At 40.8% G+C, this 27595-nt stretch overlaps 3 protein-coding genes across 6 annotated transcripts in view; all 3 read left to right on the forward strand.

Moving 5' to 3' along the window:
* ptpn13 (protein tyrosine phosphatase non-receptor type 13) overlaps window positions 1-2273 on the forward strand; it is a 58997-nt gene extending 56724 nt beyond the window's left edge. For all 4 annotated transcript variants that reach the window (XM_012879767.3, XM_012879768.3, XM_012879769.3 and 1 more), the window contains 5 exons: window positions 648-738; window positions 832-1169; window positions 1255-1470; window positions 1553-1615; window positions 1707-2273. In XM_012879767.3, the coding sequence (XP_012735221.2) occupies window positions 648-738; window positions 832-1169; window positions 1255-1470; window positions 1553-1615; window positions 1707-1784 (786 nt within the window). In that variant the 3' untranslated portion in view covers window positions 1785-2273. The remainder of the gene's footprint in view (window positions 1-647; window positions 739-831; window positions 1170-1254; window positions 1471-1552; window positions 1616-1706) is intronic.
* A 3726-nt stretch (window positions 2274-5999) lies between these two features.
* LOC118563945 (protein SDA1 homolog) lies at window positions 6000-18570 on the forward strand. Its single transcript, XM_036140311.1, has 22 exons — window positions 6000-6201; window positions 7038-7142; window positions 7232-7330; window positions 7415-7525; window positions 8137-8208; window positions 8308-8408; window positions 8500-8557; window positions 8649-8720; window positions 8820-8921; window positions 10821-10890; window positions 10993-11096; window positions 11223-11280; window positions 11353-11411; window positions 11494-11570; window positions 13400-13497; window positions 13615-13691; window positions 15283-15409; window positions 15541-15632; window positions 15728-15915; window positions 16649-16733; window positions 18081-18242; window positions 18336-18570. The coding sequence occupies exons 1-22, from the start codon at window positions 6112-6114 to the stop codon at window positions 18378-18380; spliced, it is 2052 nt and encodes a 683-aa protein (XP_035996204.1). The 5' UTR covers window positions 6000-6111; the 3' UTR covers window positions 18381-18570.
* Window positions 18571-20446: 1876 nt separating this feature from the next.
* Window positions 20447-26918, forward strand: LOC118563946 (kelch-like protein 8; the record flags this gene model as incomplete). The annotated part of the gene is given in 5 exon segments (XM_036140314.1): window positions 20447-20529; window positions 24034-24256; window positions 24340-24401; window positions 26279-26444; window positions 26598-26918. Coding segments are annotated over 4 exon segments (750 nt in total), but the record flags the coding sequence as incomplete, so codon positions are not given.
* Between the last annotated feature and the right edge of the window lie 677 nt (window positions 26919-27595).

Genomic DNA, 27595 nt, shown 5'->3' on the forward strand with positions numbered 1-27595 from the left:
TATTTTGTGTAAATCGTAGACACCCCTCACAATCACTGTTTGCTCAGGCAAGTATTCTTAGTGTTTATCAAGTGAATCAACTTCAAATAGCTCTATTCGTTTATAGCTCTATAAAAAAAGTTACTTCCTGAGCATTTTTGTAATATTTTTACTTTTAATAACGAATTTCACCAGTATCCAACTCGTAGTAGTTGTCTTATCAGGCCTCCTTACTCTTGCACAACTCAAACACAGTTTGGTGTATTATACAGAGGATGAAAGATATGGAACAGTCTTCCCACATCATTGACAGATCTTTCTAAAGAACAATTTAAACGGAGAGTAAAACTGCTGCTACTTAGTTGTCTGAACTTTCCATATGGATTTTCGGTCTAAACGATATTTTTAACTGTTTTATATATTGAAATGTTGTTTTTGAAACATATTTGTTATTATGGAGACTGCCACTCATTAAGCCCCTTGAGGGTTTTTTAGCAGTTGTCCATCACATTTTCTTCTTTTTTAATGAAACATGATTCTGTTTTTATGTTTTGTTGTGAAAATAAATAAATAACAAAAAAATAACAACAGGGGTTTTGGCAAAACTAAATGGGGGAAAAAAAAGAGAAGATTTTCAGGCGTAACGTGTTCCCTTGTCTTCCGGTCAGAATCTGCAGAATCTCCAGCCGCTCGATGACTGCTTAATCGGTCAGACCCAGGAGAACAGGAAGAAGAACCGCTACAAGAACGTCGTTCCCTGTAAGAAGAGCACCGCAGCTGTTTCCACTTGGTGTGCATGGTTTGATTTCATCTTTCCAGGCAAAGACGCGGTGTTATGCTCGTATCTTCTAGTCGACACGACGCGCGTGGTCATCGGCCAAGACGGCGGCTACATCAACGCCAACTTCATCAACATGCAAGTGAAGGACGAGAACTTCCTGTACATCGCCTGCCAGGGTCCTCTGCCCACCACGCTGGCCGACTTTTGGCAGATGGTGTGGGAGCAGAACTCCAGCGTGATCGCCATGATGACGCAGGAGATCGAGGGGGGCAAAGTGAAGTGCCAGCGGTACTGGCCGGACACGCCGCGGACGGCGGAGATGGTGGACGACAGGTTGCAGATTACGCTTGTCAAGGACCAACACCTGGACCACTTTGTCATCCGAGTCATCGAGGTCAAAGATGTCCAGGTGAGCGCGAGAACGGATTTTATCCAGGTTCATGCGTCAAGTAAATGAAATGGCACCATTAACAGCAGAGCTTTTCTTTCTCAAGACTAATGAAGCCAAGCTTGTAAGTCATCTGAACTACACCGGCTGGCCTGACCACGGAACGCCCTCACAACCGGAGCATCTGCTCACCTTCATCTCCTACATGAGGCACGTCCATCGATCCGGACCCATCATCACACACTGCAGCGCAGGCATCGGCCGCTCAGGAGCCCTCATCTGTATAGACGTGGTTCTGGGCCTCATCAGTAAAGATGCAGATGTGAGTGTGGAAAGCTCTTTTTTTCTTTATTTCTTTATAAGGCAACTTCTTTTTCATCTAATTCTATGTGTGTTTTCTTTAGTTTGATATTTCAGATGTTGTACGGAATATGAGGCTTCAGAGACATGGGATGATCCAGACAGAGGTGATTATATTTTGTGCGTTTAGTGGCGGAGTTTCGTCGTTTAACATCTACAGTGTCTCGCTCATCTTTGACTTCTGTTTTGCTTTTATAGGAGCAGTATATTTTCTGCTATCAAGTAATCCTCTACGTCCTCAGATGCCTTCAAGCAGAAGAAAACATCTCAGGATAGAAACCACATATCGTTTAGATGACCAGTCAGAGCAAAGCAGAACAAAAGTCTATACGGGCAAAAACAAAATGCCAAGTTATGTTACATTTTTTAATGCCTTAAACTATTTTTTATTTTTATTTTTCCAAGACTGTCCTTTTTAAGAAGTATATTTTCTATTTTTTGCTTTTTGTTCTATCTGGCTGCTGCTCCCTTTCACTGCATTTATGCAAGCTGCTGATTGTATTTCCTATCACACAAGAGAACATTAATGTTTTATTTTCTTTTAGATTATTTTTTTTTTTATTGATGATGAAATGATTTTGTATTTTATGTGGAGCATATTTGTGTATTTTATGATGCTGGAACTGGCCTTGACAGAATACTGTGTCAGTATTTGCTATGTAAATCTATTATACATTTATTACATACTGCCTGAGGCAAATGATGAACTAAAAGTGTACATAATAAGCTCGCGGAAAATTAAACTGGATGTGTTTTTAAATATTATGTAGAGGAAAATTTCTTTTGAAAAATATCAAACATTAAAGTATGTGTTTTCATATTTTATTATGGTGAGCATTTTACTGCATCCATGCCAAGTAATAAGGTTGCAGTCACGCGCCAAGCTTCAGTCATGGGGTTATTAAACACAGTTTTTCCAGAACAAAACCCTTAAAAGGTAAGAAGAAGAAAACATAGTGTATAGATAGATAGATAGATAGATAGATAGATAGATAGATAGATAGATAGATAGATAGATAGATAGATAGATAGATAGATAGACCCTGCAACATACTGCCATGAAAGTGACTGCACACTAGTGTTATATGGGTTGAACTTGGGTTGTGGTATGTTGTGCTCGAATGAAATGTTGCCGTTTGTAAGTTTGCACAATAAATCATCTTGAGTCTGAATTCTGTGAATGATGCACATCGCAACCTTCACAATATAAAAGACTGACTGTACCGTGGGAATACAGTTTTTCCGGATCACTATATTAGCTAGTTGTTTATATTGTAAGGTATGTTTAACAATGCTTTACATTTAGACAGCCTATAAGAGCCCACTTATTTGACTGCAAGCATGATGACATTTAATTCAGCTAGTAGCTGATGGGATGACTGCTGCTTAACCAATTCAACCACTATGTGGTGAGAAAATCAGATTTTTATATTTAATTAATTGGAACATTTGCTCCAACATTTTTTGAAGTACCGGTAGTTGGAGTTTGCAGACTATATACACAGGGTCCCACGCAGTCTGGAAATGTACAGAAAGCTATGCTTTTTTAGTTTAGTTTATTTAATTTTTTAATGTTTAATTCATAACCCTTCTATTTGTGGTCATAATGTGACAAAATTGTTATAAATATCAAGACACTGTAGGTTAAACCTAACTTAAAACACTTTCATCACTTATAAAATGTGAGCTCAATCTTAGCAAAAAATGGTTGCAATGCTACCTTTCAAACTATAAACTAAGTACTTAGTCTCAGATATATTCAGCTAATTATAAAGATAATGTATTATTCTACACTTTACCCATGGTAACGTCATGTTAAGATGCTGTGGGATATCTTTCCACTCTTAGCTGATCGAAAAGCTAAAATAATGACTTAAGATTGGCTTTATTGCAGAAAATTGAATCCACAATGCCCTTACACATTTAAAGCCAATGTGTCTTTTTATGCTTTGAGAAATAAATCATTTATTCACCAAAAGGAGAGTTTTGACCACTTGGTACAGTTGCATTTCTTCAGGCTTTTGTCTGCTGCCTCAGTCAAACAGCATTTTATTTAACAGATCAGGAGCAGCTCACTAACAGATGGCATCAGTGCTGGAAGTCTTGTCCTCATCAGATAAAATGTTTTGAGAAGCTTCTTATTTTTAACAACTTAAATGCCTCCTTGTGGACAAAGATTTGATTCGGAGAAAAGCTAAAACGTACTTCTTTAAATCATACTTTGATTTCATGGGGGTTTGGGTGGTTAAATAGTACTTCGCCACTGTGATAAATTAATAAAGTTTGTTCCTAAACCTGGACAGGAGTTTAAATTGAATTCCTGTTCGGCTCTTGTCCGTGGTGGGCTGATCTGGGATCTAATAGAAGCTGGGACGGCTCCACTTTGCTGAAACGCTGAACACAATCAGGCAGTAGGATTGACAATTTCATGAGCTGAAGGTACATCGTGAAACTTGGATACAAATTGGTTCATAAACGTAAATTAGGGTGAAAGAAAAAAGGTTTTTGCTCCCATTATAATGCATTTGATATAAAATGCTGTTTACAGACATAGAAATGGGTAGTTACCTTTTTGATGTGAACCCACCATATTTGGGCAATTGGATTTATCATATAATAGCTCAAAGCAGAAATTAATAATCTGGGTTTTCCTAATCAGATTGAAAAAAATTAAATATAAAATACCTTCCTCCATAAAATGCCTGATTGAAGGTCACACAAACAAGTTAGGATTGCATCAACGTGGCCTGCCTTAGTCGATGCTGGATCAAATCTGGATTTGATAAAGTCAACCACGCTGTTACGATACCTTCTTGAGGCATCCTTTTTTTTCTCTTTTTTTTTTTAGCAAAACTGCCCTGCCACATGAAGGTAACCATATTTTTTGGATTGCATGCCTAAAATGCTGCAACAGGACACAGGAAAAACAATATAGAAATAAAACATAGAAGTGACTTCTCTTACCATTCAGCTGGGTTTTCACTTGCTGATATTCATATTTAATTCTAACCTACCATGAATAAACATCAAGGATATGTGAAATAAAGTCCTTGAGACAATTTTATTTTAAATTCCATTGCTGAGTGTCATTTTAGACCACAAAAAACATTGATTCATGTAATTTCAATATATTTTGAATTCTGTAAAACATCACCAAAAAAGGGGAGAAAAAGAATAATGATCATGCTCAGCTCATCTACAAAGCATCTAAAGCAAAATCCTATATGAATGTATGCTGCCAATTGTGGACAAACTCATAACCATTTCCCTTGATGTAAAAGCCCTAGCTCACTTGAGGCCAGTTTTTAGAACGGTTTTGTGATTCATAACCTTATTTTCAAAAAACAGTTTTATAAAAGTACATTATTAAAGGACAGGTTATCAAATGAACAATTAGAATATCAGAAATGATGTGAGACTTTACGTAACAGTATCTGATTTGTTTAGAGGTTTGTGAATGAGTATTGCTTCTCTAAATTAATGTGTCGCCTGCCAGTGAAGACTTGTGTAGTTTTTAGAACAGACCTACTAAAGCTTTTCAGAGTACATTGAAATGTTGCAATTTTTAAATTGAGATTATATTTTTTTTCGAAAACTCCATATTTTATGAAAAAAGTAACGTTTGCTGAGATCCATAATGTGTTCTTGCTACATTAAATAAATAATTTGCTTGAATCGAACAACACAAAAAAGGCATTTATAAACTCAAGGTTACAATATTACTAATATTTCCAACTAATAAAAAAGCGAGGCACCTTTTTAAAGTTACCTTCTACGTTAACTTCATCAACTACATTTTTCTAAATGTATTATCTGAAACACATAGCCAACTCCGCTATTTCATTTTCACTCACGGTATACACTGTATATGCGTCATAGTTATCAACTAAGTTCTTATTGCATTGCAAGATCTTACATTAAAACCCAGCCTTTCCTTTTTCAATTCTTATAAAACTAACACAACATTTTTCTCTTTTCAATTTTTACTTTTTTTGGTGAGGGGGGGGGGGGGGGGGGGGGATTTATTCAGTAACTAGGGACATTCTATTTCCTTGGATTATGGATGTGATGCCGAGGCCCATTTCTCTGGACCGGATTGTTTACAGAATTGTTAAAATCGGGAAAGACCAATAAACAATAAAGTTCAAGCAAAGCAGATATATCTTGCTCCTGATAAATCAGGAAATGTTTTTTTTTTTTGTTTTTAAAAAGAAAAAAAAAAACAAGTCACAGAAACCAGACTTAATGAAGGCCGATTGTTGCTCTGCTGCACTCTGGGTGCACAACAAATCCAGAGTTAGTCGTGATAATATACGATAGTATTATTTAAATCTTCTCTCTGCTTTCACAATCAGTTTGACTTTAAAAAATATTGTTGGTGACATAAAAAATATCACCAGAAAAAAAAAGAAAAAAAAGTTTTGGTTATATGATAGAACGTTTTGCCATACATCTCCTGCAGTAGCGGAAAGCAGAGATGACGACAGCGCAGCCCCCGGACGTGACGTACGCTCCCGTGTAATGGCAGCGCGCACAGCTGCCACGCTTCCCTTCTAAAAACCGTTTTTCTCCCTTGTATTCTCGGCTGAACCCGTCCGTCGCCATGCCGGGGCGGCAGAGCAACAAGCTGCCCAACAACCTGCCGCAGCTGCAGAACCTCATAAAGAGAGACCCGCAGTCGTATGTCGACGAGGTAGGTACAGGAGTAAACATCCTGGGCCGGAGGGGTGCTGCTGCTGCTGGGGGACGTTCTAAAACGCTTAACGTGAAAAAGCTTAACGTGGCTTAAGGTAGGAAAACAACGAGGAATCATCACCAAATTTCGCATGGCCATATCTTGTCACGAAGACTTAAGCCTGTCAAAAAAAAAAAAAAAAAACCGAAATCCAACGATTATAGAAGATATCTCACATTAACGTTTTCTTCTTCATTGGCGCCTATGGCGAGAAAAAGGCTTAACGTGGTTTAATGTACTTAAACAATGCTCAGTGATCACCAAATTTCTCTTATATATTGCTTATCATAACCACTTAAAACTTTAAAAAAATCGAACCCAAAGTCCAATGGACGTTATATGACATCAAGTATTTCATAGGCATAGAGGCTGGCTATATGAAAGCAGAAACGCTAATGTTAGATAACGTCCATAATAATTGGACTTTGGGTTTGACATTTTGACAGTTTTATGTGCTTATTAGGAGCAATATGAAAGAGAAATTTGGTGATCACTGAGCATTGTTTAAGTACATTAAACCACGTTAAGCCTTTTTCTCGCCATAGGCGCCAATGAAGAAGAAAACGTTAATGTTAATGTGAAAACGTAATCTTCTATAATCGTTGGATTTCGGTTATTTTTTTTAATTTTTTTTTTGACAGGCTTAAGTCTTCATGACAAGATATGGCCATGCGAAATTTGGTGATGATTCCTCGTTGTTTTCCTACCTTAAGCCACGTTAAGCTTTTTCACGTTAAGCGTTTTAGAATGTCCCCTGCTGCTGGCCTGTCCTAAACCCTCCGTCTCTGCTCCAGTTCCTCCAGCAGCACCGACATTATCAGTCCAACGTGGAGATCTTCAAGCTGCAGCCCGACAAGGCCAACAGGGAGCTGGCGGACCTGATCATGTTCCTGTCTCAGGTAGCCTAGCCTAGCGTTCGGTGTCGGCCATCATGGACAGCAGTGTGTCTAACCCAATGGTCTAACCCCGTCCCTGCCCTCCTCCCCAGGTGGCTCACTGCTACACGCAGCAGCTCTCCACCTTTCCCCGGCAGCTGTCTGAGTTACTGATGAGCTTCCACTCGGTCATGGATCCCGACCTGCGAATGGTGAGAGGCTCGTCCAGCATCACTGTGTCAAGAAGACCCTGACATGTTTTTTTTTTTTTAATGGTTTCCTCCTGTTATTGGCAGACCTTCTGCAAGGCGCTGGTTCTTCTGCGGAATAAGGATCTGATCGACCCCACGGGCCTCCTGGAGCTCTTCTTCGAGCTGCTGCGGTGTCACGATAAGCTGCTCAGGAAGGTCAGACCAAAACCCTTCCCTTTGATCTAATTAGCGTTTTCTGTTACGGCCATGATTTCACTTAGTGCGTCAGGGGTTCCCAAACTCACAGTGCCAGAGACCGGAGACCCCCGTCTGGCAGGTTGGGGGTTTATTTTTGAGAATTACAAGAAGAAAGTCATAAAATTGCAAACATTTGATGACTACTTTGTCATAAAAGTAGTCATATAATTGTTATAATTTTATAATTATAATTGTTATAATTATAATTGTTGGGCATCTTGTGAAGTTATACTTTGGTCCTGGCTTCACAAACAAAGGAAATGCTTCCTGTTGCTAAATGTTTTTAGCATAACAGCATCAAATTGTTGTTGGCTTCAGGACTTTGAAATGATTGTGCGACTTTATACTGTTAACATTACGACTTTATTCTCGAAATTTACCACGCATCGATGGATGTGGTTGGAACGTGAAAACGTAGCAAAGTTCAAGGAGAACGAATCGATACGGTTTTTATGTGCTGCTGCATGAATACCTTTGCCCTTCCTTTTGTATCGGATTTAATGAAACTTTGTATATTTTTGTTAGAGTCCATGTATTTTTTTTCTTTATTTCTTTATTTTTATCTACAGACTCTGTACACGCACATCGTGACCGACATCAAGAACATCAACGCCAAGCACAAAAACAACAAGGTCAACACCGTAAGTAGAGCGGCTCTGGCTCTGTACCGACGTTCTTTGATCGGCCTCCTAAAGGTGTTTGTCCCTGAGCTCCGGAGTGTCGCCCCCGCTGTGTTGCAGACCCTGCAGAACTTCATGTACACCATGCTGAGAGACAGTAACCCCATAGCAGCAAAGATCTCCCTAGACGTGATGGTTGAGCTTTACAAGAGGAACATATGGTGGGTTTAGAGTGAGCTCAGAGGAACTCGGACGTCCTCCACGAATCCCTCGTGTGTCTGAATTGGGTTGTTTTCGTGTTCCCCGTGACAGGAACGACACCAAAACGGTCAACGTCATCACCACCGCGTGCTTCTGCAAAGTGACAAAGGTAGGGTCGTCGTCGGTGGGGAAAGCGATGAGTTTCTCCATCTGTGCCACCAAAAGAAAAGCCGGTCTCACCGGATGTGCCTCCCCGTTAGATTCTCGTCGGAGGCCTGAAGTTCTTCCTTGGGAAAGACGAGGATGAGAAAGACAGCGACTCAGAATCCGAGGCAAGTTTCACGAACGCCGCGCTCGTAGCTTACAGGCAGGACTGTCTTCGAAGCCTCGCAGAGAGTTGATTGAGAAAGATCTCGTCTTTTTCTTCTTAGAACGAAGGAACGTCGGCCAGAGACCTGATGATGAGATACTCCACGGGCAAGAAAACCACCAAAAACAAGAAGAAGCTGGAAAAAGCTATGAAGGTCCTCAAGGTAACGGGCTGAAACGCACATCTTCACGTCTGCGTGGATTACCGCACACTTTCACGCTACGTTCATCTCTGAACATGGAGAATTGTGCCGCAAGTTTTTTTTTTGTTTTTTTTTAGTTTGTACACACGCTTCGTCATGAGGCCCCAGATCTGAATCCTAATTATCGTTTACTCATCTTTCCAGGGAACAAGGTTCCAGACATCTAGTTCTTTATCTGCGTTCTCTCCACTGAGCTATATTATACGCTTGAGTGCTAATCTACCGCTGTTAGAATGAGTCGCTTTGAAGCCACCAGCCGCCATATTGGTACTCCCTACAGTGTTTCCCGCAGTAATTTGATTAGGCGAGGCGTAAGTTTGGGTGGGGGGGGGGGGGGGGGGGTGTGTGTGCGACGACACGCTTTCCGCCGACCGAGTCGGGGGGGGGGGGGGGTGCGGGGGGGGGGTGGTATTGGGGGTTGGACGACAAGTTTTACGCGGAGCGGGGGGGGGGGGTGGACGACAAGTTTTACGCGGCCCGACGAGCGGAGCGGGGGGGGTGGGTGGACGACAAGTTGTAGGCGGCCCGACTCGCGGGGGGGGGGGGGGGGGGGTACGACACGTTTTCTTTCCGCGGACCCACTCGCGGAGCGGGGGGTATCCAAGGGTTTTTCCCCTGCCATTCACGCACGCGCGTGTTGACGTCACACTTTTTTTTTTTGGGAACGTTGGCGTGGCGGGGGCGTGAGTTTGGCGAGGTGGCCGCCACGCCAAGATAGCGCTGCGGGAAACCCTGCCCTATTTTCCCCCAGTAACTAGGGAATATGTGCACTACAGCATCGAATAACCAGGATTTTTTTCATGTTCAGGGGGGGCTTAAGACTTTTAAAATGTCAAATGCCATATACTTTTATGTTCTAAAACTATCAAGTAAGTCATGTGCTGAAATATTTTGCATTTTATTCATTTAAATATACATATATAACATTTATAAATATATAAATAACAATATACAAAAACATATTTACATGTGTATACATACTTATACATATATACACATTTATATATACATTTATGTATATTTAATATGAATAACATGTAAAATATTTCAGCACATAATTTCCTAGTAGTTGATAATGTTAGTACATCCACTGACTGTAAAATTACCTATCAAACGTTTTCACACAGCCAGAAAACTGCTTGTTGTTGCAACCAAATCCTGTGGGGCTCTGTGAGAGAAGGGAGTAGCAAGATGGCGGCCAGTGACTTTAGTTTTTCGGCAAAATGAGCACTCCAGTGTATAATATAGCTTAGCGGTTCTCTCTAGTCCAGCCTTCCATGTTTTTCTTACATTTATTGAGTCTCTTTCTAACTGTATAGGTCTGAGCTTTCATCAGATCGTGTGAAGACATTTCTGAGTTTTTGTTGACTTCTTTTAGTCTCTTGCGGTCTGCTCTTAGGGTAAACATGCGCGCACAGCCAGACCTGCGTATGATGATGGTTGTCTTGGATGTCTACTTGTAGACTGTTTTCTTTACAGTAGAAAGGGGGCTGTCATGTTTTTTTTCAGGCTTCTTTAATCCTACTATAATATCCTTTTGGAAGACTTCCTTTGAAGAAAAAGAAGAAAACTTCCTTAAATCTCTCCATGGTGTTGACTCTGACTTCAGCTGTCAGGATGACACAGAACCAAATGTCTGGCATTTTAAGTCTAATTAGATGTGGGGGGGTGTCCCTATTTATTCCTCACCAGAAATTGTCTATTTGTTACATTACAGAAAAACTTAAAAGGTATATATTTTTTTCATTAGTTTTAATTGTGTATATAACTTAAATATGATTGAAATACACGCGGACTGTCGTATGGGTTTCTATATTTTGCACATTCTCATTGGGCGTCACCTTTCGAAATGTCTTGCAGAAACACAAGAGAAAGAAGAAGCCTGAAGTCTTCAATTTTTCGGCGATTCACCTCATTCACGATCCTCAAGGTAGCCCCCCCCCCCCCCGCCCCGCCCCTACAGTCTCTCACGCAGCGATTGCCGCAATGGTTTACTGAGCCGCTAACCGATCAAATCGATCTTTTCTTCCAGATTTTTCAGAGAAGCTCTTAAAGCAGCTGGAAACCTCCAAGGAGCGCTTTGAGGTGAAGATTATGATGATGGAGCTCATATCTCGTCTGGTTGGAATCCATGAGGTCAGTTTTTGTTTTTTTCTGAGGCAAATTCAGATAAAATCTACATGTTTCCGCTGTCTGATGAGATATCACATTGGGAACAATGATTTAGACAATGATCTAATCATTTATATTTGCTTTCCGCAGCTCTTCCTCTTCAATTTTTATCCCTTCCTTCAGAGGTTTCTCCAGCCGCATCAGAGAGGTGAGCCTCACTCGCTGCTGAGTTGAACTCCCGCCGTGGAGATTTTTTTTTCTAACTGCGCTGTCTCTGCAGAGGTAACAAAGATTCTGCTGTGTGCCGCCCAGGCCTCGCACCAGCTGGTTCCGCCTGAGGTACGTCACAAAAAACTCCCTCTGCAATCTCCGTAGACCGAGCATCATGGTGAGACATGGATTGCTGTCTTTCTCCCTGCAGGTCATTGAACCTGTGATCATGACCATCGCCAACAACTTTGTGACAGACAGGAACTCTGGGGAGGTCATGACTGTCGGGTAAGAAGTTCTTGCACATTTAATAGTAGCTATGGCCTATTTCACCGATGAGCCTACAGTGGAGCTCAGAAAGTGTGTTAAACTGACTTTTTGCGATGTAAGAAATGAGAGCATGGTTTTCACAACTTTTTTGCATATTTAATTTGACGTTTATCCTAGAAAATCAACTGGGACAACTTATACTGGAGTAAGAATGAGAGAAAACGACTTTTTATTGTTTGTTGAAAGCTGTTTTCACCGTTTTTTTCCAGTTTTTTTTCCTTTTTGCTCTTCTCCTGACTGATACCTTTTGTACAATGAGACTATTTGCTTCTTTAAAACCTTTCTGTAAAGCGTGCCTTCAATCATGTTATTCAAATTGGCTGACAAAGGGAACAAAGTCCAACTAGTGCAGCTGCACTGTTTCATATTACTCAGATTTACGGTAATTCACAACAGATGTGACAGAACAATGACCCGCGGCATGCCGCTGAAACAACATTTGAGTGGTTTAAGGGGAAACATTTAAATGAGTTGTAATGGCCTAGTCAAAGTCCGGACCTCAGTCCGGTTGGGAATCTGTGGTTAGACTTTAAGGTCACTGTTCACAAGCGGAAACCATCCAACATGAATGAGCTGGAGGAGTTTTGCCCTGAGGAATGGGCAAAAATCCCAGTGCCTCATAGAGATGTAGCTAAAGCCACTCACAGCTGTAATGCGGTACCGCGCACGTGACGTCACCGTCTCAAGAGCAACGCCCCTTTTGCCGCTTAGGTAGGGCATACAGGAGAGAACGCATACAGGAGAGAACGCACGGATAACAGATATGACCGACTTTACAGCCGTTAAACTTCCCCAAGACGATGTCCCAAGCACACGGATTACTGGCCGCACTGTCGAAGAACACACCAACCTTCTGCTCAAACGATGGCTTGAGGTTCGAGGGCTTAAAAAGACTGGAAAACTGGCCGAGTTGATGAACGGTAAGCTTTGTTTTTTTTTCCTGCGCGGCGATCATGGCAGCGTCGGCCGTTTTTTTTTTTTTGTTGTTGTTTGCAATCACCGTCCAGGAATGGGTATATGTTTAATGTTTGTCTCATTTGAAATGTTTTCGAGTAAGCTATCCTGGTAGCAGGCTATCATGTTAGCGCCTGCTACCATGATAGCCTATATGCTGTCATGGTAGCAGGCGCTTCATTATTAACATGTCGGCCACCAAAATACTCTTACCTTGACTTGATGTCGCTGGAATTGGGTCAGGATGTTCTTCGGTTGGGCCCTTTCCTCCGACAAAATGCTTGCTACATATGTACTTGAATTTGGTAACTTTTTCCGGGTTGAACTGTTGTGTAGGCCGACCGCCCCGGTGTTCCAAGCACACACATTTCTCCTTGGCAGTCTTGAAGAAAACATCCTTCATATGCGGCCGATCAGCGTACCTCTAGTCGCTGTTGCCCGTTCCATAGCAACAATGTTTAAAAACCATGGTCTTAGATTTGGAAAAAGCATTTGTTTACCGAGTAAAACCTAGGCTAACGCACGTCTCTTACAGCGAAACAACGCTGTAAACAACGAGTTTGCCCCACTGCGTACCACGTGATGTGACGTCATCGTGACGTTGTGTTTCTAAAAATAGCTCGCGCGCGGTACCGCATTGCTGCAAAAGGTGGCGCTAACAAGCAGAGGTGACTTCAGGGGGTTGGACTATCATGCATGCAGAGGTTTTGTTACTTTTACAGGCCACTGTATTTTTTTTTTCATTCTCATTTTATAGCCTTGTACACATTTGAGAGGCTATGTGAGGATATTATTTCACATTCTAGTATTTTTATGCTGTTCTGCACTTGAAGCATCAACGCCATCAAAGAGGTGGCAGGTCGCTGCCCGCTTGCCATCAATGAAGATCTGCTGCAGGATCTGGCCCAGTACAAGACCCACAAAGACAAGAGTGAGACATTTTTGTGTAGTTTCTGTTATAAGGTGTTTTCTTGTGTTTTATTTTTATTTATTTATTTATTTTTTGGTATGTTTTGTTTGTGTTTACTCTTTCACCTTTTTTCCCTAGACGTAATGATGTCTGCCAGAGGACTGATTCAGCTCTTCAGAAATCTCAATCCACAGTTGCTGCACAAAAAGGACAGGGTGAGCTGCAAACTGTAGCATAAAAAAATTTTTTTTAACCCTAACTCTTAACATAAAAGGATTTAAACAAGTAGAAAAAAAGAGGCTCAATAAAATATAATCTATACTTCATTACACTGAATTTATAATATATGTAAAAAAGGGAAATGCTTTTTTGTTATCTATTAAGTAAGAGAATTGCACCACTAAATATATTAAGGGGCAATAAGCAAAATTTCCCCACTAGGTGAGCTGTTGAGCACTGTCTGAGGACCAAAACATGACAAGCCTCTCTCTACCGCCACTCCAGCTGCAGCCCGGACCTTCCTTTCCTTTTCCTTTATCACGCCTTGCCTCGTATGTGCATATTTACAAAGGATAAAAAATTTTTTGCGATTAGTCACATAATGTCAATTGTTAACTCAAGATTAATCGCGTATTTTATCTTTTGATTTCTGAAAGTGTAAAAGCCTATTTGGGCATTTTAATATGCAATTTTGCAATAAATGACACTAATATAAACCATGCTTGTACAAAAAACATTTTTATTTTTCAAGCACATTTCAAATTTGGAATGAAAACATCCTGATGCCATAAAATGTTAAACTCTGGCCAGTAAGGGCTCGATCACAAATCATAACGCCCTGATACCAAATACCTGTTTTTATGCCGAGATATTTTTTTTTCACCTCTTAAACAAAGATAGACATGGTATTACGCATATACATATAAATTAATACTAATTTTACATTTCAATAAAGTCACAAGTTTTATTGTTACTTTTTTCACTCTCACACACATCTAATTCAGAGCTTTCACACCAACAACAATAATTCTTTGTATATTTTTGCATGCTGTTTATAGTTTATTTTAGAGCCCAAATAAGCGATTTCACTTTCAGAAACAAGCTTAAAAAAATGCAACCCACGACTCATGAAATTTACAAGGGACTTTAGAAAAAAGAAGCCCAAAGTCTCATGAAATAAGCGGATTTGGCAACAGTGAGCACAAGTCTGTTTTGCTACAGTCTCTAGCATTGTTGGAACTACAGAAAGCACCGAGGGTAAAAGAAACGCAGTCCAGAGAGCGCTGCAGGGGAAAAAACATTAGGGAACAGTGTGTGTGTTTTTTAACGAGTGACAAAAAAACTGTCAGCGTTATGGTATAACAAAGTTATCGCGTTAAAACTGACAGCCCTAATAAAAATATAGCAAAACATCACTTTTCAGAGAAACATGTCTAGTGAAGAAGTCACTCACAACTTTATAATGCTGTTGGCAAGAGAACGCTTCGATCCGCTGAACATGCTCGCCGCCATTTTGCTCCTACGCTGCTCTGATGGTGGCATTTTATGAGGAAGGCGGGGCTAAGCCTTGATTGGCAGCTGTTCACGTGGACGTACGTGCACGTGCGGCCGACCCGGCTTTAAGACATTGAACAACACAGAGATGCCATATTATATGAAAATATACCTTTAGTTCTACACATCACTGTTTTTTTAGTTCTGTCTAAAATAATTTCCCTTATTGCTCCTTAGTAGAAATAATCCCAATACAGTTTTTATTTACAAAATCAAAGACTGTTTTATGACTAAATCAAATTTGTTGTGTAGGGGAGACCCACAGAAGCGTCCGCAGAGGCCAAAATAAAAGGCTACGGAGAGCTTGAGGCTAAAGACTACATTCCTGGAGCTGAGGTCCTGGAGGAGGAGGAGGAAAACAAAAAGGAAGAGGATGAAGGTCAGTTGCTGTTGTGCTCTAATTGGCCTACATCACAGTAGTTAATAGGGAAGATTAAATGCAGTGTCACCTTGAACATCATTTAGAGAAATGTGACTTTACTGACGATGTTGTTCCCTAAAACTCATCAGATGGCTGGGAGAGTGCTAGCATCAGCGATGAAGATGAGGATGGAGAGTGGGTTGACGTTCACCACTCATCTGATGAAGATGCAGGCGAAGTGGTGAGAATTATGACTCGCAACCAGGCAGATCGGTTCCTCGTGTGTTTTATATTTTTTTCTGATCTGTTTAAAACACTCCCAAAATTTCCTTTAAGGCCGAGAAGCTCCAGAGTATACCGGCTGAGGAGAGAAAAGCGAAGGCAGCGGCGGTCAGTGGCAGCCGGCTCCTCACTCAGGACGACTTCAAGAAAATCCGTCTGGCCCAAATGGCGAAGGAGGTCAATGCTGCTCCAGGGAAGGCCGAGAAGAGGAAACTGGAAGAGAGCGACAATGAAGAGGAGAAGTGAGGAAGATAAAATATAACGATATTTGTAAAAATGTGACTTTAGTTGTTTTTATCTGTTGATAACTTGTCTGAAGAATTTAAATATAGGAACAAATAAGAATAGCAAGCAATAGATTTTTTTTCTTGCATTTAAACTATATAATTTCTAAAGGAATTACGATTTTATGTATTTTTTTAAGGAAAATATAAAATTATGTATTTTAGCATCTTTTATTAGCCATTGGCATGTGAATATTTCCCCAGTCCAGCTTGTTCCATGACAAAGGTGATGGAGCTCAGAGAAATGAAACCAAGCGACTCTGCTGTATCAGCCTTACTGTTATCTGCTGGAAGTCTCCCTCTCTCTCCCAGCCTAAAGGAACCACAGACATGTATTGACATGTCATGGAAAAATGTTCCCCGTCAAACAGCTTCCTACATCTATGTGAATTTGAACCATCCCACTGATGTGGGTCGCTGATAACTTCTTTTCACTCGGTAACCTTTCCTCACTGAAGAGGGCAGTCAGTGTGGCAGTTAGATTGGGTCTATTCAATAACCAGAAAAGATCTCTAACCCCCTTTTTAGCCAGTCGCCGATCACGCTACTTAGCTAATTTCTCCTTTCAGCTCCTAATTAGTTAAGAATATTGCTTTTAAATTATCAACTTTTCTTCATTAGCTTGCTGCCCTGATCGTTTTTTTTTTTCTTTAATCCTTAATTGTTTCCCTCTCTTTCTTCAAAATTTTAGAGGGGAGCTGCTGTCGCTGAGAAACATCGAGAGACTGCATAAGAAACCAAAATCAGACAAAGAAACCCGTCTCGCAACAGCTTTGGTAAAATCTCACACCCGCTTTCACATGCTACATTAAATGCAGACCAATGGGCTCGACACACAGGGAGCGACAAACAGCACCGGCACCTCGGTGACAACCCAGCACACGGGACGCGGCAGGGATTCAAATCGCGCCGTCGGATCGCCTGCTTCCCAGAAATCTTATCGGTTATGAAACTGGAGGGTTTTTGCTATTTTCAAAGCAGTCTGACCGCCGAGGATGAAGGGTCAAAAGCAAGATTTCAGTCAATGGCATACCGCGCACATGACGTCACCGTCTCAAGAGCAACGCCCCTTTTGCCGCTTAGGTAGGGCATACAGGTAGAGAACGCCCGTAGCAACCAGCTATTACACGCGCAACAGAAACAGCGATATGACCAACTTTATAGCCATTAAACTTTCCCAAGACGTTGTTCCAGGCGCACGGATTACTGGTCGCACTGTCGAAGAACACACCAACGTTCAGCTCAAACGATGGCTTGAGTGTCGAGGGTTTAAAAAGACTGGAAAACGGGCTGAGTTGATCGAACGGTAAGCTTTGTTTGTTTTTTCCTGCGCGGCATTCATGGCGGCGTCGGCCGTTTTTTTTGTTTGTAATCACCGTCCAGGGATCGGTATATGTTTAATGTTTGTCTTATTTGAAATGTTTTTGAGTAAGCTATCCTGGTAGCAGGGTATCATGTTGGCGCCTGCTACCATGATAGCCTATATGCTATCATGGTAGCAGGCGCTACTTTATTAACATGTCGGCCACCAAAATACTCTTACCTGTTCACTACTTGATGTCGCTGGAATTGGGTCAGAATGTTCTTCGGTTGGGCCCTTTCCGACAAAATGCTTGCTACATATGTAGGCCGACCGCCCCGGTGTTCCAAGCGCACACATTTCTCCTTGGCAGTCTTGAAGAAAACATCCTTCATATGCGGCCGATCAGCGTACCTCGACTCGCTGTTGCACGTTCCATAGCAACAATGTTTAAAAACCATGGTCTTAGGTTTGGAAAAAACAGTCATTTACCGAGTAAAACCAAGGGTAACGCACGTCTCTTTTACAGCGACACAGCGGCGGACTATGCAAGCTTGCCCTACTGCGTACCACGTGATGTGACGTCATCGTGACGTTACGTTTCTAAAAATAGCTCGCTCGCGGTACGCCATTCCTCTACAAAAGTAGCGTAGACATCAGAGCACATGTTCCATAGGAAATGAACGGGAGCGACGTCACTCCCCGTGTGTCGAGCCATTAATGCAGTGATTCACTGATGGCCAGAGTATGATAAAGCAAACGCTTCCCACCATTAAAATAAGCAGTTACTGTTGACCCACTAAAGGTTTGTTCTGCTGTCTAGGCTGGCCGGACGGATCGCAAAGACTTTGTGAGGAAGCATACCAAGCTGAACCCACACGCCAGCACCAGCAACAAGGAGAAGAGGAGGAAGAAGAACTTCATGATGATGAGATACAGTCAGAACGTCAGAACAAAAGCCAAACGCTCCTTCAGAGAGAAACAGGTAGCTCCATACATCATTTTTATTCTTATTCAACTGATTGGATGTATTTTTTTGCTATTTTTGGAAATTAAATATCTTGTTTTTCTTGACCAGATGGCGCTCCAGGCCGCCCTCCTGAGGAAGAAGAAGCAGCACTAGTAGGACGAGCGTGAGGGCGCTCATGCTGGCTCTGACGGCCACCACGAACATTTAACTTTGACTGGGTCAAATATTGTACATCCATTAAATGGCATGTAAACTTACTATCTTCATGTATGTCATTTGTCTGCAAATGAAATACATTAATGTACACCTTTTTGAAATAAATCATCTTTATTATTTGAAAAAAGGTTGTCTGATCTATTTTTTTTTAATATCACATATTTACGGTATATCATATAGCTCTATAAAGCCATGTAGTTACCAAATGGTTTTGTAAAAATGTTATGTATACTAAAACGTTAATAACTGCCATGTCGGTCAGTTTCCTCCTTTTTTAAATGAATTCAGGTTAGTTTAATGACCCTGTTGCAAAATTCCTCATTTTTACAAACTAGGAGGAATTTACAGACAGCACTGTTATACAGTAAAAGTTCTGCCAAAGTGCAAAGGTGGTAATGTGTTTTATTAGACTTTATTGCACGGTAAAGGCCAATTTATATGTGGGATTACATTTAAACCTTTTGTGGCTTTAACTTTTGAATTTTAGTGTTCTCAACAGGAAAGCCAGACCCAGAAAATGTAGCTTCCAGGTTTAGCTATGAAGAGAACGCAATTTTTATTTTGGTTCAGAGCGGGATTTACCATTGTTTGCTCAATGACTGCTTAGTGATTTCTTGTTGGTCTAAAGAAATAAGTCTGGATTTTATGTCTTTAGTTGTTTTTGGTGGAGCATAACAAATTCATAGATTACCTGTTTGTTTTTTTGAGGGTTTTTTTTTTTTTTATCCTTTCAGTGTACACCAAAGTGTCGACTGTCACTCAGGTCAATTTTTACTTGAAATTATTTCAGTATGCATCAGTCGTTACCAAAAGGTTTTAATTGGCATATATTGTTTTTCTACTAAGGACTATGGTACCTTTTTTGTAGTGGTAGTATGCACTGACTGGGTCCTAGTTGAGGCTGGATAGATTGCAACTACACCATTTAAAAGACCCTTGGGGGGGCTTCAAGAGAACTTCATTTGTTTTTGAGAAGCCTAAAGATGATTGAACGAAGGGACTAGGTTCTCTCCAGCGCAGAGCTTGTTCAGGAATGGCAGCAGGTGTGTGTTTCTGAATGCACAGGGAGAAAGCCCCTTTTAGAATGCTAAGAGAAGCTGCAAAAATGTCACTTGTCCCCAATAAAAATATCAGGAACATTTTGAGATTGTGCAGGATGCAGCAGCACTTGACTCTGTGGGGTAAAGTTATATATACATTTTCTGTTGAAGTCTTCATTGCACTTTCTGGAATATTTAAAAATGATGGCTGATTAGAGAATACAAAACTAACGCTACCATTATTTCTTTGTCATGCTGTCAATGAAACAAACCATGTCTGAGTGTATAGTTGCTTCTTATGAAAGGGAGTGTCCCAGCTTGTAATTCTGACCATTAACACAGAATGGTATCAGAAACAGAATAGATTAAAAACATTTAATCTTACCTGGTTTCATTTCCAGGTAAGAATCAAGAGTCTTTATCGTTAAAATAAACTCCCCAGATTGGACCTAAAATCCAGACCTAGTAGTTTGGAGAAGACACCGGGGGGGGGATCATGACAACCTCTTTAGGACTGATAAAGTAAGAATGCAGAATTTGGCTCATAACCTGGTATCTAGAATGTCAGGTCAATTTGCAGATACCTGCACCATGAACTTGATGTCATTCTCAATGGAAGTCTTTGAAACTCAATGTTTGCTGTTCAACTGCAGTGTAGCTACCATTGAAACAACAGGCAACAACATATAGCAATATGGAAACAGCAAAGTTTGTGAAAGACATTCCTGCCAGTCTGCAAACGTTTGATATTGAGATTTTCAAGGCATTTTGCGCTCCTCTAAAATGAAATTGGGCGAAATGAAATGTACTCAGTAAAAGTTCTAAACGATTATCTTAGTATAACTGTTTTCCCAAGGCTTTGCCATCATATCTTTAATAAAAAATAATTAAAATCAGAGAAAACGTGGCCAGCTTCATAATTCTGTAGCGTGTTCCCGAGATGTCATTCTGTGAACTACAATACCCAGAAAGCACCTGCCGTCATAACAAACGTTCCAAACGGTCCACTCAAACAAGCCGGGGTTTACATCTTTCTGCGATATGAGGTATCCTGTCTGTACATATTAAACACTACCGAACAATTTACCTGATATTCTAACATTTTGCTCTGAACGTTTGGATAACTTCATCGTTAAATCTTCGCCATTTTCTGCTAAGCTTCCTGTCATGCCGACGCTGTTAGCAAACAAGCTAGCCCGGCTAGCTTAATTTATCATGTTAATTGTCGCCGAAACGATCCATTTGTTGGATCCACTAGGAGTTACTTTAACTAATGGTTCAGAAGTGGAGTTGTAAACAGCGTGGCTGCTAGTTTGTATTCGTAAATGACAAACTGTGACTTGCGGGTTAATGTTTGTTGTGATAGATTTAATTTTAGCTTTTAGTGCACTTCCATAAAGCTGCAGGACATCTGGCTAATTCTTGGCGTTTAAAACCACAAGTGACGCAACGTCAGACAAAAATCTTGAATGACAGACGCGGTCAGAAATGGTTTCCAGCTACAGATCTGTTTAATCAGACTGATTCTAAACATGCGCACGATGTCAAATAAACGGGAACGTCTAATATAGGTCAACCAAGGCAGACTGCACGCTATATATAGAGGATTATTATTATTATTATTTATTTTTTGCTGAACATCTGTGAAGTTTGTCGTCAAATGGGTGCAGAGATTCCACGCCGAAATATTAATTTTTCATTCAAAAGGCATTGGAAGTGGTATAAGCAACACGTCCCGTTATAGAAAAGAGGAACGACTTGTCAACTACTTCCAGCAGGGTTTCTTTACAGTCCTAAAATAAAAGTAATAATTCAGGTTTAGTATTTCCCAAGTCTGAATAAGTATGAAAAAAGGAATGTGGAAACAGACTTAATTCTTTATCCTGTTCAGAGCAGGACAAATATTTTTACATGTCTAAAAAAATAATCCACCCTGCGTTCTCTCCTGGTTTTGAATCATGGACGGACGTAGAAATGCTGTATTCATTTATTCATTCATTGTCAGTGTGTCTATCAGTCTATTCAGTAATATCTTGGTTATCTATTTGTCCTTTCATCTATCCTTTCCTTTCTATCATCATCTATTCATCTATCATCCGCAGAGTAGATCGCCGAAGTCTCCTTTTGGTGTTGCGTACATAATTATGCAGATATTTCTAAAAATGCTCGTGTCATTTGGGTTCGACTTGTGAGGTAAACGCCAGTAGGTGTTTGATGGAGCTCCTTTTCTTTTGCTCTCACAGCAGCAACAATGTCAGGTTTCTGTCATCCGTGAGGCTGCAGCGGTCCTGCCGACAGTTCCCTTGTTTTTAATATAGTGGGTGTGACTTTAAAACCAACTACAGAGTGAAATAAAACTGGTGGGAGCTTTTGATCCTGGGTTTGTTTAATGGGCCTCCATGTTTCCCGCTCTCCCATCGCTGAGAGGACACTGAAGCTACTCAGAGCCAGCTTCATAAAGCGTGGGCAGAGCGAGGTGTGGGGGACGTTTTAGCCCTGCACTCTCTGATCTCGGCGTCTCAGCGACAAACATGTCCGCTGTAGTGTTTTTCTCCGGGTCATCAGTAGGTTGGGTCCTTTATTGCTTGTCAAAGAGTCAACAGCGGGATCCAGAATGGACCAGGAAACCCCCAAAAAATGGCTACTGTAATAAGAAAAAACAAATATTTTTTTCCCCCTACTTTTACATTTATTGCACATTTTTAACCTTTAACTTCATTGTAGAATCAACAAAAGGGCAGCACCACCCTGCGAGCCAGTTCCAGCTGCATATAAGTTTACAAGCTGCCATTGACCTCTGCCTTTTAGCCGTTATCGAAGCTTTAGTCATATTTGGGATGTTTTGCTGACTGCGCTGAGGTTTGAAACTAGTGTGAGCGAATAAAGTCTGTTCAACCTATGCAACTCACTTTAGTCAGTTTGTGAGGGAGCATAACATTTCTCCAGTCCACATCCTTCACACCTGGCTGGCTGAAATATTTAGTCTGTTCTCGTCATTATGGAAATTCCTCAGCATTAGCTGTACTATACTTGCTAGATTTCTTCTTTTTTTTTTTTTTATGCGAGAACGGTATGCGTTAGTCAGTGTTGAGGCAAAAGGGCTCTTGTAGCGTTGATGTGATGTTAGGAGTCTTTCTCGGTGGTTTATCGTGCATTTAAACCTGTATGGAATAATTTAATGGCTTATTTCTGCAGATTGCCCACTTGAATCTCATTATTCTGGATTATCCTAACGATAGCCTGACCTATACTCATTTAATGCTTTAGAACCCCTATAAAGAGTCTTAAATTACTCATTTGTGTTGTTTAATGTAAAAATTAGTATGATGTCAGGTGAGGTAAACTTCTTGAATATGGAGCTGGTGGGTTCAGCAGTAGAGGGGGTTGTTGATCATTGTTGGCTGTTCTGGTGTTAGTGAAATTATCGACGGGTGCACGAAAGGATGAGACGACCCCAAAGACGGTAGTGGTCTAGACACTAGACTCTTGACTGGTTCAGTCCTGGGCAGTGTTGTATAAAGTACTGAAATCTCGGAGTCAAGTAAAAGTATAGGTATCTCTCCAAAATATGACTTTGGTAAAAGTCCAAGTCACTGACTGAAATTTTACTTGAGTAAAAAGTCTTAAAATTTCTGAAATGTCTTGTACTTAAGTATGAAAATTACTGTAAAAATAGATGTACTCAAGTGATGTAATAAAAAGTAAAAAGTAAAACAAAGCAAATGCAGTTTGAATGACATTTTTTACATTTTGGTAAACTTTGAAGGTCAAATTCACTTAAAATAATATATACAACCAAGTGCAGGAGAAATTTAGACCAAATTTAGACAGAAAATACAACCTTTTTGTAAGCTTTCAGTTTTTCTTCTTCAAGTAAGGTGGGTGCTATACAAATTGCGTGCGTCTCTCTCTTTTTTGTAATGAGTAACTAAACCAAACATTGAAAATGTATTGGAGTAAAAGTATGCAATTAAGTTCGAAAAAATATAGTGAAGTAAAAGTGAAAGTTATAAAAAAAATGTATACTCGAGGAAAGTATAAAGTACTCCAAAATATACTTAAGTACAGTAGTGAAGTATTTATACTTTGTTACTATACAACACTGGTCCTGGGTTCCTCCTGGCGCATGATGACGCCCAGCCACATGTGGCAAGAAGCAGGCAGGTCCTGGAGGATGAAGGCAATGATACCACCGACCAGTTTTCAGGCTCACCTGACCTGAATCCAACAGAACCTCTCTGGGTCGTCATGTTTAGGTCCATCTGACACCACCAGGTTGTTCTTCAGGCTGTCCGGGAGCTCAGCCTCAACCAATCAGCCATTTCAGCTGATTGGTTGATAATTTTCCTGCTTCATGAAATGACGTGGCATCCTTTAGTTCCTCTAACACATTAATTCTATATCAGGATGTTATTTTTTTTCAAATTGAGGTTTTAAGTGTTTTCACAGCATTCCTTCACTTTCTTCAAGCAGTGCATTGACTTTTAATGTCTGAACAAGAGTCCACTGAGGGTTCGGATCATGTTTTTCCCCTCTCCTCGTCCCTGTAGGTCTTGTTTCCTGTAACCCGCCATGGCACCAGGGGATGTGGTGCCGGAGCATCCCAAACCGCAGCAGAAGTCCAAGGAGAAGCGTCCGGGAAGCCGGGCGCTGAAAGCAGAATGTGACCCCGACGGGACCTTCGTCTTCGAGGCCCACGAAGCCTGGAAGGACTTCCATAACTCTCTCAGGCATTTCTACGAAGTCAGGGAGCTGTGTGACGTCACGCTGAAGGTAGACGTGAACCGTGTCCGTCGCTTACTCGTCAGCACCGCTGGCTCCACTGGCTGATGTGTTCTGTGTTTCTCTTTTTGTAGGTCGGCAGTAGGCTGATTCCTTGTCACAAGTTAGTCCTAGCTTGTGTTATCCCCTACTTCCGGTAGGTTTAGTTTTGTTTCTCTCAGGAGATCCTCTGGTTTAATTCCCGTGTTTGTTTGTTTTTTCATTTGTTTGAAAGTCAAACGTTGAATTAAGTCGGTCTTATCCATCGCATGGTATTATGGTGTGTGTTTTTGGTTTTTTTTGGGCAATGTGGCTTTCCTGTTTGTGGTGCCTTAGGGGCAAAAAAAAGTTACCAATTTGATGCTAATTTATTAGAAATGTGCAACCCCTCATCTCTGGTGTGTGTAGTGCAAGCATGAAAAAGATATTGCCAGAAACCATGGATGGGACATGATGTTAAAGCTGATTTGTGGTTGTTGAATTAGCGTTAAATCGATGGGTTGCTTTGACATTTTATTTATTGAGGATGGCACATAAAAGGAGTCGCTGCTTTTTTTTCTAGTTTAATCTGTACTAGGTGGATGTATAAAAAGCTACTAAATACCTACTTGTTTAGACAAGCATTCCAGTCCCAAGCGACCTAATTTTGTTGACGCTTTTAGTATTGATCCATTTTGTCTAGTATGTTTGTTGCTGTGAAGCTTTTGTGAGTCTGTGTCTGTGAAAATCACTATAGAAATAGCTTGCATATTTACTCAGTGCGTTCCTGACAGAAATATTTCAAGTTGGAGGCTATCGATCTTGGAGGATAGCCAAAAATGTCATTAACTGATACTTTTTAGCGATTGTGGCCTGATGGGTTGAGTAGTTGTCTCGCAATCGGAAGGTTGTAGGTTCGATTCCAGCTTACCCTTGTCACACGTCGATGTGCTCCTGGGCAAGGCACTTAACCCCATGTTGCCTACCGAGCTGCGTATCGGTGTATAAATTAGGGCTGGGCGATAAATCGATTTAATCGATTAATTTGAATTTACAATTCTTTAAGATTTCATTTTTGGAAAATCTGGATTTTATTTTGCCAATACACTCATTGGGTTTCCATGAAGAGAACAGCATGTGATGCTGAATATATGTTTAGGCAAATGTATTGTCAAAATATTGAAACTTGTTTTTTACCATAATACGAGGTACTTCATTTACTTATTTACTTTTTTTTAAAACTTAGTTTGAAGTTCACAAGTGCAGTGAAGCCTGTTCTTAGCTCAATGTGTAATACCACTAGCAGCAAATGTTTTGTTATATTTTCATTGTTTATAATGGCACGGCTGCCATCTTGTTTTACAAACATGTTTCACAGCTTGTTTTTAGTTGCACTTTGAATCCAGGTCAACTCCCTGATGAAATGCTTGACATAAAAGCAAGGTTTTAAAATAATTTCTTTAATTTCTTTTTATGAAACAAAAAGGAGGAAAAAAATCGATTCATCTGATTTGGTATGATAAAATCTGAGATTTATTTTTTAATCCATATCACCCAGCCCTAGTATAAATGTGTGTGCGTTAGTGAGAAGGATTGGGTGAATGTAGCTATAGTGTACAGCGCTTTGAGTGGTCAGCATGACTGGAAATGTGCTATATAAGTTCAGTCCATTTACAATTTTTATAATTTTTTTTTTTTCCTTTTTGTTAAAAACACCCTGAGCTTTGCCGAGGACATTTATACTCACTATTCCACTATGTGGTACAGAACCAAAGCAGGCTGGTTACATGAAAAAACCGGACGCTGGTTACATGGCTAAGTTTAAATTTGCTTATTAAAAACTTGCAATGGATTAACAGTTGTATCATATGAAAAAATATTTTATTATTATTATTATTATTATTATTTGGACAAGAGTTGCCTTTTTTTTTACTTTTGGAAATAAAACTGCATCCTAAAGTGAACTATTTGTTTATGGCAACCTGCAGCTCACAGATTAGTTGTATTTTGTTTCAGGTAATTAGAAGTTCTAAGCCTTTGTTTCTCTCTCCTCAGGGCAATGTTCCTATCAGACATGTCGGAAGCCAAGCAGGACCTGATAGAGATTAAAGACTTTGATGGAGACGCCATCCAGGACTTGGTGCACTTTGCCTACTCCTCTAAACTCACACTAACCGTCGACAACGTTCAGCCGCTGCTTTATGCCGCTTGCATCCTACAGGTAAGAAAAGTACTCTCTCTCTCTTTCAATAAGCGCTTTAGGGACTGACATGTTCTGAACTTTTTTATTTATTTATAAAAACCCTAGTGAATTGAAGAGAATGTAGAGTTCCAGGTCCTAATGTGCCGTGTGAACGCTGCCTGACTCTGCTAGGTTGAGCTGGTTGCCAGAGCTTGCTGTGAGTACATGAAGGCCCACTTCCACCCCACCAACTGCCTGGCAGTTCGAACCTTTGCCGAGAGCCACAACCGAGTGGACCTGATGGACATGGCAGACCGCTACGCCTGCGAGCACTTCACCGAGGTGGTGGAGTGCGAGGACTTCACGTGTGTGTCACCCCAACACCTGCGCACTCTGCTGTCCTCCTGCGACCTCAACATCCACTCCGAGACACAAGTGTATAACGCCGCCGTGAAGTGGCTGAAGGCAAACCCACGGCACCACGACGCCTGGCTGGACCAGATTATGTCTCAGGTCAGAGGACGTGGATTTCACTGCTGTTAATTGTGTGTGTTTGTTTGTCAGTCTTCAGTTTAGGAGGTTGGGAGAAAGTTGACCTTCATTGATGTTACCTACGCTGGGTTCCTACGCCGTGGGGGTTGGGATGGAAAGTTCAGTTTTTTTTCCCAGGTTTGGATGAGTTTGGAGAAAAAATGTTTTCAGACTTAATTCTTTGTCTAGAAGTTGTCTCTTTCCTCACATCCATCTTTCCTTCCTTCCTTCATCCCTTTCTTTCTTACTGGTGCCTTCCTTTCTTGTGTCCTCTCCCCCCTTCATGTCCCTCCTTTCTTTCTTGTGTTTGTACTTCTTTCCTTTTTTTAATTTTCCTCCCTCCTTCTCTCTTTCATGTCCTTCCTTCCTTCCTTCCTTCCTGTCCTTAATTTCTCCCTTCATGTCCTTAATTCCTCCCTTCCTTCATTCCATCTTTGTATCCTAATCCTACCTCTGCTTTTTGACCTTCCTTCCTTCCTTCCTTCCTTCCTTTCTTTCCTTCCTTCCTTCCTTCCTTCCTTCCTTCCTTCCTTCCTTCCTTCCTTCCTTCCTTCCTTCCTTCCTTCCTTCCTTCCTTCCTTCCTTCCTTCCTTCCTTAATTTCTTTCTTCATGTCCTTAATTCCTTCATTCCATTCTTGTATTCTACCTCTGTTTTTTT

The sequence above is a fragment of the Fundulus heteroclitus genome, chromosome 8, assembly GCF_011125445.2.
Source record: "Fundulus heteroclitus isolate FHET01 chromosome 8, MU-UCD_Fhet_4.1, whole genome shotgun sequence".
Lineage (NCBI taxonomy): Eukaryota > Metazoa > Chordata > Actinopteri > Cyprinodontiformes > Fundulidae > Fundulus > Fundulus heteroclitus.